Source organism: Schistocerca gregaria, chromosome 4 (assembly GCF_023897955.1).
Source record: "Schistocerca gregaria isolate iqSchGreg1 chromosome 4, iqSchGreg1.2, whole genome shotgun sequence".
Lineage (NCBI taxonomy): Eukaryota > Metazoa > Arthropoda > Insecta > Orthoptera > Acrididae > Schistocerca > Schistocerca gregaria.
Genome location: NC_064923.1, coordinates 727,246,549 through 727,262,429, shown reverse-complemented (window position 1 = coordinate 727,262,429; position 15,881 = coordinate 727,246,549). Strand labels below are relative to the sequence as shown.

The 15,881-nt window shown below is 42.1% G+C and overlaps 1 protein-coding gene across 2 annotated transcripts in view; it reads left to right on the top strand.

Annotated features, from left to right (window-relative positions):
- The window catches only part of LOC126266758 (atrial natriuretic peptide receptor 1-like), a 1,377,759-nt gene that overhangs the window by 1,352,002 nt on the left and 9,876 nt on the right, over positions 1–15,881 (top strand). For both annotated transcript variants that reach the window (XM_049971275.1, XM_049971274.1), the window contains exon 20: positions 13,314–13,412. In XM_049971275.1, coding sequence (XP_049827232.1) covers positions 13,314–13,412 — 99 coding nt within the window. The remainder of the gene's footprint in view (positions 1–13,313; positions 13,413–15,881) is intronic.

Here is a 15,881-nt window from a genome sequence, read left to right as displayed (position 1 = left end):
TTAATGTTAAAATTCTAATCTCGCATTTGTGTCTGACTAGTACTGAAAAATGTATAACTTATTTTGGCATTGATATATGTAAATCTAAGTGCAGCATCAGAAATGTGTTAATACTGAATATTGAACGAAGTATGTGAAACATTCACTACGCGATAAAAAATCCAGGATAGCCATTACAACAAATAATTCGCCTGTGAGAGAGCAATTTGTTTCCAATGACATTTACATATGTTATTTGACTGCAAAACAAATGAATCAGATTAACATGTTGGCCCCGAATATTGTTAATCTATATCTTTAGTCTAGTAAACAATGACCGTACCAAAACTGTTAATTTAATTACACAGCAAATGAATATAACATTTAGCTCATCTGCCTTTCTGATAAAAGTGATTGAAAACCCACAAGGTAGCTCTTCAGTCAGATCCTCTACTTGTATTGTTGCTCTGACCTAATATATTATTATTTTCCAAGTAATACACTGACAATCACTGTGCCTTACAATGGACATGATTTTTGATAATAATTAAATTGGTTGGCTTACCTTTGCGAAAGGAAAGCTTGTCTGTTCTGCAACCTGTCACAATGAAGGTAGTGATGAAACTGTCAACAACCAAATTTCATTTACCGTACTTCCAGTGCGCAATGAAAGAAGGTAATTTATCACCTTCAATAAAACTATACTTCTGCAGCACAGAACTGGAGATGTGCAGTGCGAGTATGCTGCCACATTCGTAAAGAATGGAAAATGAGGAACTAAATCTGTCAACTGATAAATCTGAAAAAAGACTCCAAGTACAGCTTGCTTTATTAAGCCTAACAGTAATATATCCTTTTATAAAAAGTTAGTGAAATATTTCTTAATAATTTACAAGGGTACAATTACGTCCATTGACACTTGTTTCGATTATGCGAGAAAATCATATGTCGCATTACAAAATTTCTACACCAAACTTCAATCATACGCAATGTTCTAATAATAATAAACTATACCATTACAAATATTCAAGAAACTGGATTACGTTATAGGTTGGGTTGCACAATTCCTCCATTGATGGAATTCCACACACTCAACGTGTTTCATCAAAGCACATTATTACACTACTGGCCATTAATATTGCTACACCAAGCAGAAATGCAGACGATAAACGGGTATTCATAGGACAAATATATTATACTACAACTGGCAAGTGATTAAATTTTCACGCAATTTTGGTGCATAGATCCTGAGAAGTCAGTACGCAGAACAACCACCTCTGGCCGTAATAACGGCCCCGATATGCCTGGTCGTTTGAGCCAAACAGAACTTGGATGGCGTGCACAGGTACCCATGCCCATGCAGCTTCAACACGATACCACAGTTCATCAACAGTAGTGACGGGCGTATTGTGACGAGCCAGTTGCTCGGCCACGTTTTCAGTTGGTGAGAGATCTGGAGAATGTGCTGGCCAGGGCAGCAATCGAACATTTTCTGTATCCAGAAAGGCCGATACAGGACCTGCAACTTGCGGTCGTGCATTATGCTCCTGAAATGTAGGGTTTCGCAGGGATCGAATGAAGGGTAGAGCCAAGGGTCGTAAGACATCTGAAATGTAACGTCCACTGTTCAAAGTGCCATCAATGCGAACAACAGGTGACGGAGACGTGTAACCAATGGGATGCCATACCATCACGCCTGCTGATACGCCAGTTTGGCGAAGACGAATGCTCGCTTCCCATGTGTCGCCAAAACGGATGCGACTAGCATGATGCTATAAGCAGAACCTGGATGACGTTTTACCATTCGTGCACCCATCGCAGGCGCTCCTCTTCGTGATGCAGCGTCAAGGGTAACCGCAGTCACGGTCTCCGAGCTGATAGTCCATGCTGTTGCAAACGTCGTCGAACTGTTCGTGCAGATGGTTGTTGTTTTGCAAACGTCCCAATCTGTTGCTCAGGGATCGAGACGTTGCTACACGATCCGTTAGAGTTGTGCCTGTCATCTCGACTACTAGTGATACGAGGCCGTTGGGATCCATCACGGAATTCCGTACCCTCCTGAACCCACCGATTCCATATTCTGCTAACAGTCATTGGATGTCGAGCAACGCGAGCAGCAATGTCACGATACGATAAACCGCAGTCACGATAGGCTACAAACCGACCTTTATCAAAGTCGGAAAAGTGATGGTACGCATTTCTCCTCCTTACACGAGGCCTCACAACAACGTTCCAGCAGGCAACGCCAGTCAACTGCCGTTTGTGTATGATAAATCGGTTGTAAACGTTCCTCATGTCAGCACGTTGTAAGTGTCGCCACCGGCGCCAACCTTGTGTGAATGCTCTGAAAGGATTATCATTTGCATATCACAGCATCTTCTTCTTATCGGTAATATTTCTCGTCTTTAGCACGTGATCTTCGTGTTGTAGCAATTTTAATGGCCGGTAGTGTGTAGTAACTGCAAAAAATAAGGCGAGCGAAATTATCAAAGCAAAGTTAAAATCGTTTTACAAATTACGATCAGGTAGAGTATGGATGCGCCGTAAACCTAGGATATCTCTACATCTACATCGGTACTCCACCGGCCAGTGTACGGTGCGTGGAGGAGGATACTATCTGTATGCTTCCGTATGAGCCTTAATTTCTCATATCTTATCTTCGTGGTCTTTACGTGCAATGTATGTTGGTGCCAGTAGAATCGTTCGGCAGTAGGCTTCAAATGCTGGTTCTCTAAATTTTCTCTATAGTATTTCTGGAAAAGAACGTCGCCTTTTCTCTAGGAATTTCCATCTGAATTCCCGAGGCCATTCCATAACACGTGCAGTTCGAATCTACCGGTAACAAATCTGAACTGCTTCGATGTCTTCCTTCAATACAACACGTTACAGAACCCAAACACTCGAGCAGTACTCAAGAACAGGTCACACGAGCGCCATATACGCGGTCTCCTAAAATTCCCCAATAAACTCGACCAAAAGTCTTCCCCACCACACTTCTCACATGCTCGTTGCATCTAACATCGCGTTGCAGCTTTAGGCCCAGATATTTAAACGACTTGACTGTACCAATCAGGACACTAGTAATACTGTATTCGAAGATTAGAGGTTTGATCTTCCTACTCATTCTTACTGACCTACATCTTTCCACATTTAGGGCTAGCTGCTATTCATGACACCAACTGGAAATTTTATGTAAGTGGTCATGTATCTTCCTACAGCCACTCAGTCTCGACACCTTACCATAAACTGTAAACGATGACATCATCAGCAAACAACCGCAGATTGTTGCCTACCCTGTCCGCCAAATCATTTATATATAGAGAGAACAACAGCTGTTCAAATGGCTCTGAGCACAATGGGACTTAACATCAGAGGTCATCAGTCCCCTAGAACTCAGAACTACTTAAACCTAACTAACCTAACGACATCACACTCATCCATGCCCGAGGCAGGATTGGACCCTGAGACAAAGCGGTCGCGCGGTTTCAGACTGAAGCGCCTAGAACCGCTCGACCACAACGGCCGGCGACAACAGCGGCGCTATCACACTTCCCTGACGTTACCCCTGTCTCCGATGAACACTCGTCGTCGAGGACAACATTATGGACTGCATCATTTAAGAAGTCTTCGAGCCACTCACATACCTCCATATGTTAGTACTTTCGTTAACAGCCGGTAATGAGGCACCGTGTGAAATGCTTTCCGGAAATGTGGAAATATGGAAACCGCGTGTCGCCCTTCACCCACAGTGTTTAGTATATCATGAGTGAAAAAAGTAAGTTGACTTTAGCGCTAGCGACGGTTTCTAAACCCATACTGATACGTGGACATAACCTATAAAGTCTCAAGAAAGTTTATTGTAATCGAACTGAGTATATGTTAAATAGAAGTTAGGGATATTGGTCTGCTTTTTTTCGGGTCCGTTCTTTTGCCCTTCTCATGTGCTGGAGTTAAAAGCGATTTTTTCCAGTCACTTGGGACTTTGTGCTGGGAAAGATATTTAGGCTATGAACAAGATACACTACTGGCCATTAAAATTGCTACACCAAGAATATGACGTGCTACAGATGCGAAATTTAAGCGACAGGAAGAAGATGCTGTGATATCAAAGGATTACCTTTTCAGAGCATTCACAAGAGGTTGGCGCTGGAGGCGACACGTACAACGTGCTGACATGAGGAACGTTTCCAACCGATTTCTCATACACAAAAAGCAGTTGACCGGCGTTGCCTGGTGAAACGTGTTTGTGATGCCTCGTGTGAGGAGGAGAAGTGGGTACCATAAAGTTTCCGACTTTGATAATGGTCGGATTGTAGCCTATCGTGATTGCGGTTTATTGTATAGCAACATTGCTGCTCGCGTTGCTCGAGATCCAATGACTGTTAGAAGAATGTGGAATCAGGAGGGTAATACGTAACGCCGTGCTGAATCCCAACGGCCTCGTGTCATTAGCAGTCGAGATGACAGGCATTTTATTCGCATGGCTGTAACGGCCGGCCGCGGTGGTCTCGCGGTTCTAGGCGCTCAGTCCGGAACCGCGCGACTGCTACGGCCGCAGGTTCGAATCCTGCCTCGGGCATGGATGTGTGTGATGTAGTTAGGTTAGTTAGGTTTCAGTAGTTCTAAGTTCTAGGGGATTGATGACCATAGCTGTTAAGTCCCATAGTGCTCAGAGCCATTAGAAACTTTTTTTTTTTTTTTTTTTTTTTTTTTTTTTTGGGCTGTAACGGATCTTGCAGCCACGTCTCGATCACTGAGTCAACAAATGGGGACGTTTGCAAGACAACAACCATCTGCACGAACAGTTCGACGACGTTTGCAGCAGCACGGACTTCCAGCTCAGAGATCATGGCTGCGGTTATCCTTGACGCTGCGTCACAGACAGTAGCGCCTGCGACGGTGTACTCAACAACGAACATGGGTGCACGAATGGCAAAAAGTCATTTTTTCAGATGAATCCTGGGTTTGTTTACAGCATCATGATGGTCGCATCTATGTCTGGCGACATCGCGGTGAAGGCACATTAAAAGCGTGTATTCGTCATCGCCATACTGGCATACCACCCAGCGTGATGTTTTGGGGTGCCATTGGTTACACGTCTCGGTCACCTCTTGTTCGCATTGGCGGCACTTTGAACAGTGGACGTTACATTTCAGATGTGTTACAACCCGTGGCTCTACCCATCATTCGATCCCTGCGAAACCCTACATTTCAACAGGATAATGGACGACTGCATATTGCAGGTCCTGTATGCGCCTTTATGGATACAGAAAATGTTCGATTTCTACCCTGGCCAGCACATTCTCCAGATCTCTCACCAATTGAAAACGTCTGGTCAATGGTGGCCGAGGAACTGGTTCGTCACAATACGCCAGTCACTACTCTTGATGAACTGTGGTATCTTGTTGAAGCTGCACGGGCAGCTGTACCTGTATACGCCATCCAAGCTCTGTTTGACTCAATGCCCAGGCGTATCAAGGCCGTTATTACGGGCAGAGGTCGTTGTTCTTGGTACTGATTTCTCAGGATCTATGCACCCAAATTGCGTGAAAATATAATCACATGTCAGTTTTAGTATAATAGGTCAAAGACGATGACTGTATCACCATGACAAAGCACCCAGTCATAAAGTATCGTCTATGGAGCAATGATTTGTGGACAATAACATCCTGAGATAGACTAATCTCTCCAGTATCCCTACTGACGTGATCTCAATGAAAGACGGTTGGGATTAGTTAGAACCTCGACTTCGCTCCAGACCCCATTGTGTGACATCACTATCTTCTCCGGTTTCGGCTCTTTCAGACACCTGTTTGAAAGTATTCTCAGCAAAGTTCGTGGAGTCACGATGGCAAGCGCCCTCCATCGGTAATGCTAGTATTCAGTATGATGTTGGCCCACCCTTAGCCATGATGACAGCTTCCACTCTCGCAGTCACATGTTCAATCAAGTGCTGGAAGGTTTCTTAAGGAATGGCAGCCCATTGTTCACGGAGTGCTGCACTGAAGGAGATGTACCGATGTCTGTCAGGGGGGCCCGGCACGAAGTCGGCGTTCTACAACATCTCAAAGGTGTTCTGTAGGATTCAAGTCAGGGCTCTGTGCAGGCCAGTCAGTTACAGGGATGTTATTGTTGTGTAACCACTCCGCCAAAGGCCGTGCATTATAAAGATGTGCTCGATCGTGTTTAAAGATGCAATCGCAATCCTCGAATTGCTCTTCAACAGTGTATGTGGTGGCGGGTGGAATAGTAGAATAAATGTCTTGTATTTATGCTGTTTGCCGTTCTCAACACTGGCTCTCTAACTACAATATTGGCAACCAGAAAGTGGTTACCAAAACGTGAATTCCTAGTGCCCACTTCATCTGAGAAATACATTTATAGCTACAGCTTATAGTTCTGAGGAATTAGGAGATTGTCTGGGATTCATAATCAAAAACCATTCTCTCTAAAATGTTCACTATATTCTGAAAGTCACAGACCACAAAGAATCCACAACTTCCAGAGCAGTTCAGAGTCTAATGGGCTGATGCCACTATAACTGTTCAAATTAAATGTTGAAGTGAATGCTCGCCATAATTTGATGATAATGTTCATCAAACGCCACGCTAAATAATGGTAGAATGTCTATCCTGCGGCGTCACGTGAAAATACGACATACGCGAACTAAAGGTAGATCATTAAAGTCATCCCAGAATTGACACTTCACTCAAAAACGATTTCATGGTTACGCATATCCCGAGTAACTCATTACGGCATCCGAGGCTGTTTATAGTAATGATTCCGGCGCGACGCGACTCCCGGCACAGGTTGTGCCCTAATCAGCGTGTGGAGAAAAGAGGGGCCTTCCTTTTCTCGCGCAGCTTTCTTACATATAAAGCCGGACGGCTAAGGGAACGGCTGATCAAATCTGCTCTCCCGACTAGTCGCTGGGCTAGTGTTGCACCACTTCCAGTTATCGAATAAATCATTGCTTCCTTTGCTGATGGCCGATGAAGCTTTCAATTTAATTGTGCAATCAGCACACAAGTAAGTAATGATAATAAAAGTCTGATGTGGCTAAGTCAAATTTTTTGGGCGAGAGAATTAATTTAATTACACTACACGCAGTAGACGAGCTCTGAACTTGCTCTTTGGAGATACGCTAAAGCTATAATTTTATAGTTATTCTGTTGAAACTTCTCACATTTTTATGATTTTAGCGGATCTCCCTTCTACTTAAATTTAAACATCCTAGCTTTATTTATTCGCCTACTTAATCTATCTTGCTTCCTTAATGTCTAAGACAAAAACCAGAAAATCATGAATTTCAACTAAAATTTTAATTTGTGAGATCCAGAATACTGTTTCTACTAAATTATTATACAAAATGAATCTCAATATAAATTTTTAAGTTTCTAGCTCTTTTCTGTTGCGCCAATGATTTTTACAGAAAGCGTCCAAATTTCGAAAATTGTTTAAGTTATTGAACTGATATTCAACACAAGTGCCACCCAATCACCTGACCACGTTGGAAGTCCGTGAGTTCTGCGGAACTCTGCATTCTTCTCCCTCACTGTGTCTAATGACTGATGAGGTCGCTGATATGGAGTACCTGTTAGTAGGTGGCAGAAAAATGTACCTATTATGAAAAACATATGGTTTTAGGGGTGTCCGGATGCTTTTGATCACATAGTTTGTGTCTGAATACTTCTAATCGGCTAATATATGCGCCTATAAAGGGTGATTTACAAGGGTACTCAAATACTTCAATATGTTATTCTACAAAAAAAACTAAAGAAAAACGTAGGTCGTCAAATGTATAGTTACCCAGTTACGGCTAATAAAAGATTTTGCCTGAAATTTAGTAGCTTCGCTAACACTCAGATCGCCCGAGTTAACACCAATGGATTTTTGTGTATGGGGATGGATGAAAGACATAGTTTCTGAGGAGAAAGTTAATACACGTAAGTGATTACTTGCTCAGAATCTAAGTGCAATAGTCGAAATTAAGAGCAACCCTGTGAAACTGGAACGAGCAACAAAATTTGGTCATACACGCGCAGCTAAACGCATTGAACTCGGTGGAGACATTTTTGAACATTTATTGTCAATGTATTGTGAAATTGTATGTACACTGTACAACTTGCATAACAATGTGGTTTTTTTTCGGTTTAACATGAATTCACGTGTGGTATGGTATTAATAAAAGCAGTTATTTTACACATTCATGCTGTTTCAGTTAACATTGTTACGATCAATTTTCCAAAATAAAATTCTATACAACTTCCGCTGAAAACCTTGTCTAATTGACTAGAATTTCAAGTAGTTAATAAATTAAAAGTTTTACGGAATTTCTTCTTTACTTCTGTGGATGTACTGGAAAACTACTGCAGATACACGTCCGGGACATGTTTAATTAAACTCACCAGATCAATAACAACAAAATAAATGGAAATCCTGCTATACTTTAACATCGTACAGTTTTGCGACGGCTTTATATTAGCGGAGTTGCTAAACTTCAGGCCAAATCTTTTATTAGCCGAAACTCCGTAACTATTCATTTGCAGACCTATGTTTATATGAACTTTATTTTTTAGTTTTACTTGTAGAATAACATATTAAAATGTTTCCATATCTTCGTGAGTCACCCTGCATATTTCTTCAGCTGCCTGACTGGTCACGAATTTGTCAATTTTCGACATAAAAAATTGCTGTGTCTTTGTAGGAAAAAATTTGAATGTGCATTTTTTTGCGTATTCTTCCTGTAGGAGAAGAAATGTCAGGGCAGGTTTCAACACGTCGTATTGGCCTATTCCCCTGTGAGATGTAACATTACTAGTATTTCAAATTCTTTAATTTTGTACTGTTAGGAACAACGGCAGCTCAGAAATTAGCTAACGCAATTGCTTAAAGATTGCTTGTAAAGGAAAGCTATAGTGAAAAAACGAGAATTTCACCATTGCTGTTCTTGGAATCACCACGCTGTGCGTAACTTGATTGAAGAGGTTGGGCTCGAGCCTTACCACAAGCTAGATTCGTCCTTAGACGCATTAAAGACTTCATTACACTTGATTTTGTATGAGGGCCTAGCTGCGAAAAATCTCCATTCCCGATGGCTGTTTGACGAAACTCAGAAACAGTCTTGTGTCGAATGGTGTAAGGAAATTCTCAAAAAATTCGAGGGTGACTGTGGTTTCAATTCGTGTCAGAAATATCAGTACAAAGAAACACACAAATAATTCGACGGAATGGGGGCGTTGCAGCTACACCCCGATACCAGCAGAGCCGCCATCTGGGCGCTCTTTGTGCATCCAGCTGACGAGTGCACGACTTGCCTCTCGGTTGAGGAGTGTATTGGGGATGATGAACACAGAATCTGACGAGCTTAAAGTAAGAAGAGAACACACAGTCCTCTGTCTTATGAATAAGCAAATGTGCTGCAAGATTTTTATTGTTGTACCGTATGTAACTATTTCCAATTCATGACGGTATGATACAGCAACCAGTGATAAATGTTTTGAAGAGATAAACAGTATTCGCTGCAGAACAGGCTTTGTTATTTTATATATTACTAATAACGCGTTTCGCCTTCTCGAAGGCAGCCTCAGATTTGTTGGCACAACAAATGTTAAACACATAGGCTACCATCCATGCAAATTTTTCTTAGCAGGCAAACACAGTTGTTAATATTTCAAGAACACACCGTTCATTCTTGATATAAAATAGTGCTGCAGAGAGGAGAAGTCACGTTTTAATACATAAACGACCTCAGTAGGTAGTTGCCTTTCTCGAGTTTTAAGAGACTTCATGCAGGGCCTTTGAGGAGTTTATAATGCAAATAGATAAAATAATATTTAAGAATTGCAAAAGAGAAACGAAATCCATTGACTAAACAGGATGTGTATAAAATTGCTTGTCGTTGTGGGTTAGTATGTATTGGTACCACGAATAGAAATATTAACACCTGTTTAGTAGAACAAAAGCAAACTAATGACTTCATTTATTGAACATAAGAGGAATTGCCGTCTGAGACATAGAGACAAGTTTGCCGTAGCAGAACAAGTGTACGGAGAAGGTAATCATGAAATAAATTTTAATGAGATCAGCATCATAGAGAAAACATCGTATTATCATGCGCACATGTATCGAGAGGCTACTGAGATTTATGCCCACCGTAATAGTTTTAACAGAAACGAGGAAAGTGTCATATTAGATAAAACACAGATATCGCCTTTGCACCTACATACGATTGATTACCTTCAGCCGATATGTTGCCACTAGCAGAGATACTCCCGTTCATGTCGTCACGTCAGGGACTGTGGTGCCCTCTTTTCATTGTCTACATATTAGGCACTCCCACGAGTTCTGATTGTATTTCGTCGCCTCACCTCCGAGGACATCTCACGCAATCTGAGACGAAACATCAGAGGAAAATCTCTCAGCTAGGAAATTTTTAATGAAGTGTTATAAATAAAGGCTGAATAACGCACAACACTTGCCGCCCCCCCCCTCCATTCCCCATGAACCACGGACCTTCCCGCTGGTGGTCAGGCTTGCGTACCTCAGAGGTACAGGTAGCCTTACCGTATGCGCAACCACAACGGAGAGGAGTCTGTTGAGAGGCCAGAAAAACGTGTGGTTCCGGAAGAGGGGTAGCGGCCTTTTCAGTAGTATGGATGAATGACTGATCTGGCTTTCTAACGTCAACCAAATCGGCCTTGATTTGCTGGTATTGCGAAGGAACCAAGGAGAAACTACCCTACTGGCCATTAAAATTGCTACACCACGAAGATGACGTGCTACAGACGCGAAATTTGACCGACAGGAAGACGATGCTGTGATACGCAAATAATTAGCTTTTCAGAGCATTCACACAAGGTTGGCGCCGGTGGCAACACCTACAACGTGCTGACAGAAGTGGTTGTTCTGGGCACTGATCTCTTAGGGTCTATGCACTTAAATTGCGTGAAAGTGTAATCAAATGTCAGTTCTAGTATATATGTCCAATGAAAACCCGTTTATCATCTGCATTTCTTCTGGGTGTAGCAATTTTAATGGCCAGTAGTGTAAATGGCCATATCTTTTGATTGCACTGACTGAGAAGTTAAAGAGTTATATACCGTCCTACTATTTGAGATATATTAAAACTTCGTATGTCTGACCGATTGTGAGAAGAAGGGTCATAGCGCACAGACAGACAGACAGACAGACAGTTGGTTAACATATGACTAAAAAAATATTTTTTTCATTTGATGTAATTACAGATTACCCATTTTCGGATTTTGTCCTTTACTTTTATTGTACATGCTTGCTGTTTGCCCAATTTCATGACTCTTGGCCAATGAGAAGGGCCCTGTAGGATTGGGTGAGTGAGTCTGATAGTATGAAAATATGTGACATAAATGGCCGTATCTTTTGCTTGCAGTGAGTTACAAGCTGATGTTTACTACATCGCTTAGTGTCTAATGCCCTTAGCTTTAGACGTAAATTTTAACTTGATCGTCGACCTGTTTCTGAGAAAAAGGATTCTTAATAGTCGGACAGACCGACAGGCGGAAGCGAAGTGATCCTATAAGGTTTCCGTTTCTACAGATTGATGTGCAGTGCTGTGGCGGCCCCTTATCAGTTAGACGGACCGCACAACAGACATGCAAGGTGGGCTGCCTAACTACCTTCAAGAGCTCATATGAAAAAATCGCTAGTGAATGTAAACATCAACACCTCCTCCGCATAAGTACGGCACTACTTCATGAAAAGCCATGTGACATAGATCCAGCAGTTGGAAATAATGTGACTAAGAGTAGCACTCCACAGAATCGGTGTTATAAGCACGCCAGCAGAGTCAAACCGGCAGTATGTACCTACAGCTAAGACAGCTCCAGCCAATACCTATGCCGTCTCTAGCCCAGTAGACACTCGCCGTAAAGTTCTGTAGAATTTTGTATCTTGTTGGACGTAACGCCATTCTGTAATTGTGTAGCGTAGTATTCACGTTGTTATTATTTCTTTTCATTGTCTTGTACCTTTTATCTTGCTTTTGCCACCACAAGAATTATTGTGTTTCTTATTGTTCTTGAGTTTAGGAACTATTGCGCACCAAGAAGTCGTTTTAGTTAAATAAATTGTGTTCAGACTTGATCTTGAGTGCTTTCCTGCCCACCGCAGGACACTACATGCGGAAACCTAAAAAATAAACTGGGCTACGATTGATCCCTGTAGCAGTCGTGAAAGGACACGCCTCCAGGACTTCTTTTGATTCCCGCAGACGAAAGACTGTTGTCCGTCTCAACTAACCGTCGCATTTGTCTGAGCAGGATGTCAAAGTTGGCAGTATCAAAACCTTTCGTGAAATCTAGTAGCGTGTATATCGTGACATCATAATTATCCCTGGCGTATATCAGGTCATCACTTGCTGTAATTAATGCCGTGTTTGTGCTGTTGTGTTCACAAAATCTGGGTTGACATTTGTCATATACATAGAATTTGCATAAGTGCCCAGCAATTTGAACGTGGACAATACATTCCAGGGCTTTGGATGCAGGGGAATTATGTTGATTGCCATGTAATCACATGGCGATTTCGGCTTCTCGATCTTAGGGATGCGTCAGACTACGTTTCTTTTCCATGTAGTCGGATGTGTTCTACCCATGAGATTAACCAACCAACGAACCAACGGAGATTCTTCCATAGGGTCGTATCGCTTCGCCCTAAGGTTCGAGAGCGCCTGATTTAGGCACTAGGAACTCATCGGTTTAACCTGTTTCGCAGTTTTCTGTGTTGGTCCTAATATTCAAATTTCGGATTTGTCTGTTGTTCGTCGTTTGACGCAATTAAGGTTCTCAACCAACGAACAACAGGTTTTTCACACGGATTGGACGTACAGGAGTGTGTTTCTCTTAGAGAGTAGTGAGTTTATCAGTAAGTTCATAGATCTCCGCCATTAATTGTAGGCACTCTGCTTATTTGGCACCGTGACATTAATCAGAAACAAGAAACAAAGACAAACGTCCGATTATTCTTCATAATGAGAATACCAGCTGCCACACAACACTTGAAATAATTCATTGTTTGACAGAGAAAACCATCTCATTGCCCGAATTCATTTCATGCATCTCCCAACGGCTTCTCTTTGTTCCTTTGCAGTTAAACATAAATAATGCATGCACAACGATTGTCTTCACCTCCAGTAACTTTCGTCCCATTCGAAGATCATGGTCTTAGGGTGCCATTATCAAAATGGAGGAAATGTTTACAGGGCAACGTTTTTAATGTATTTTTACAAAGTCGAAAGGTACCCTAGTGTTGCAACTTACACTGGTCGTGCAGCGCTGACGTCGTGCGGCTTGTTTCAGGTCCCTGCGTGGCGGGCGTGGTGGGCCACAAGATGCCCCGCTACTGCCTCTTCGGGGACACCGTCAACACCGCCTCCCGCATGGAGTCCAACGGCCTGCGTGAGTACCACCCGACTGCTCACTATTGATGTATCGAACCAGCCTAGCGCACGCTGCTTCGGCCGCCTGGCCTGTACAGTCTACACAGTTTTCTGCTTTTTTGTTTTCCTTTAATCGAAATTATATGTTTTATACCCATCCCTCAAGTGTAAATCTGCACACTGAGCAAACAGTTAGATAGCTTTCTTTGGCCTAATTTACAAATTAGAACACTTTCTAAATTATTCGCTGTAATTAAGAGCATAGAAGCATGGTCTTTTCCTAATGTACGTCTGGCTAAAATCGATTCTGGTAGCTAGAGTCAGATGTCTTTGTTCATCCTGTATTTTCAGTTCTTTCGTCACTTAACACTTTTTCTTTAGCTCTAACCGAGAAATCAAATACAAAAATTTATAGATTTACTTCAAAAATGTTTTAAGATAACGAAATATTTTCATGGAAATTTTCATGTCCTATATCACATCTTTGCGGGTAGAATTTCCAAAAACACTGAAAACTTCTTTTTTACCGAGAAGCAAAATACGAATTTCCACGGATTTAGTTTTGAAAATCATTTCATTATAAGATTATTATCATCTATTTCACCTCATTTAGGGCCAAATTTTCCAAAAACACTCACATACCCATTCTTTATCTCTAACTGACAAATAAAATGCCAGTCCCATTTACAGGGTGGTCCATTGATTGTGACCTGGCCAAATATCTCATGAAATAAGCGTCAAACGAAAAAACTACAAAGAACGAAACTTGTCTAGCTTCAAGTGGGAAACCAGATGGCGCTATGGTTGGCCCGCTAGATGGCGCTGCCATAGGTCAAACGGATATCAACTGCGTTTTTTTTTAATAATAGAAACCCTCATTTTTTTATTACATTTTCGTGTAGTATGTAAAGAAATATGAATGTTTCATTTGAACTACTTTTTTCGCTTTGTGATAGATGGCGCTGTAATAGTCACAAACATATGGCTCCCAATTTAAGAGGGACAGTTGGTAACAGGTAGGTTTTTCAAATACAGAACGTAGGTACGTTTGAACATTTTATTTCGGTTGTTCCAATGTGATACATGTACCTTTGTGAACTTATCATTTCTGAGAACACATGCTGTTACAGCCTGATTACCTGTAAATACCACATTAATGCAATAAGTGCTCAAAACGATGTCCGTCAACCTCAATGCATTTGGCAATACGTGTAATGACATTCCTCTCAACAGCGATTAGTTCGCCGTCCGTAATATTCGCACAGGCATTGAAAATTCACTGACGAATTTTGTCAGGCGTTGTCGGTGGATCACCATAGCAAATATCCTTCAACTTTCCCCACAGAAAGAAATCCAGGGACGTCAGATCCAGTGAACGTGCGGGCCATGGTATGGTGCTTCGACGACCAATCCACCTGTCATGAAATATGCTATTCAATACCGCTTTAACCACACGCGAGCTATGTGCCGGAAATCCATCATGTTGGAAGTACATTGCCATTCTGTCATGCAGTGAAACGTCATGTAGTTATATCGGTACAACATTACGTAGGAAGTCAGCATGCACTGCACCATTTAGATTGCCATCGATAAAATGGGGACCAATTATCCGTCCTCCCATAATGCTGCACCATACATTAACATGCCAAGGTCGCTCATGTTCCAGTTGTCGCTGCCATCGTGGATTTTCCGTTGCCCAATACTGCATATTATGGCGCTTTACGTTACCGCTGTTGGTGAATAACGCTTCGTCGCTAAATAGTTACGTGCAGTAATTTCTTTTGTGCCCAGTGGCAGAACTGTACACGACGTTCAAAGTCGTCACCATGCAATTCCTGGTGCATAGAAATATGGTACGGCTGCAGTCGATGTTATGTAGCATTCTCAACACAGACGTTTTTGAGATTCCCGATTCTCGCGTCGTTTGTCTGCTGCTGATGTGCGGATTAACCGCGACAGCAGCTAAAACACCTACTTGGGAATCATCATTTGTTGCAGGTCGTGGTTGACGTTTCACATGTGGCTGAACACTTACTGTTTTCTTAAATAACTAACTATCCGGTGAACGGTCCGGACACTTGGATGATGTCGTCCTGGATACCGAGCAGCATACATAGCACACGCCCGTTGGGTATTTTGATCACAATAGCCCTACATCAACACGATATCGACCTTTTCCGCAATTGGTAAACGGTCCATTTTAACACAGGTAATGTATCACGAAGCAAATACCGTTCGCACTAGCGGAATGTTACGTGATACCACGTACTTATACGTTTGTGAATATTACAGTGCCATCTGTCAGAAAGCGAAAAGAGTGGTCCAACTAAAACACTCATATTTCTTTACGTACTACACGAATATGTATAAAAATGGGAGTTTCTATTTAAAAAAAATGCACTTGATATCAGTTTGACCTATGGCAGCGCCATCTAGCGGGCCAACCATAGCGCCATCTGGTTTCCCCCTTCAAGCTAGGCAAGTTTCG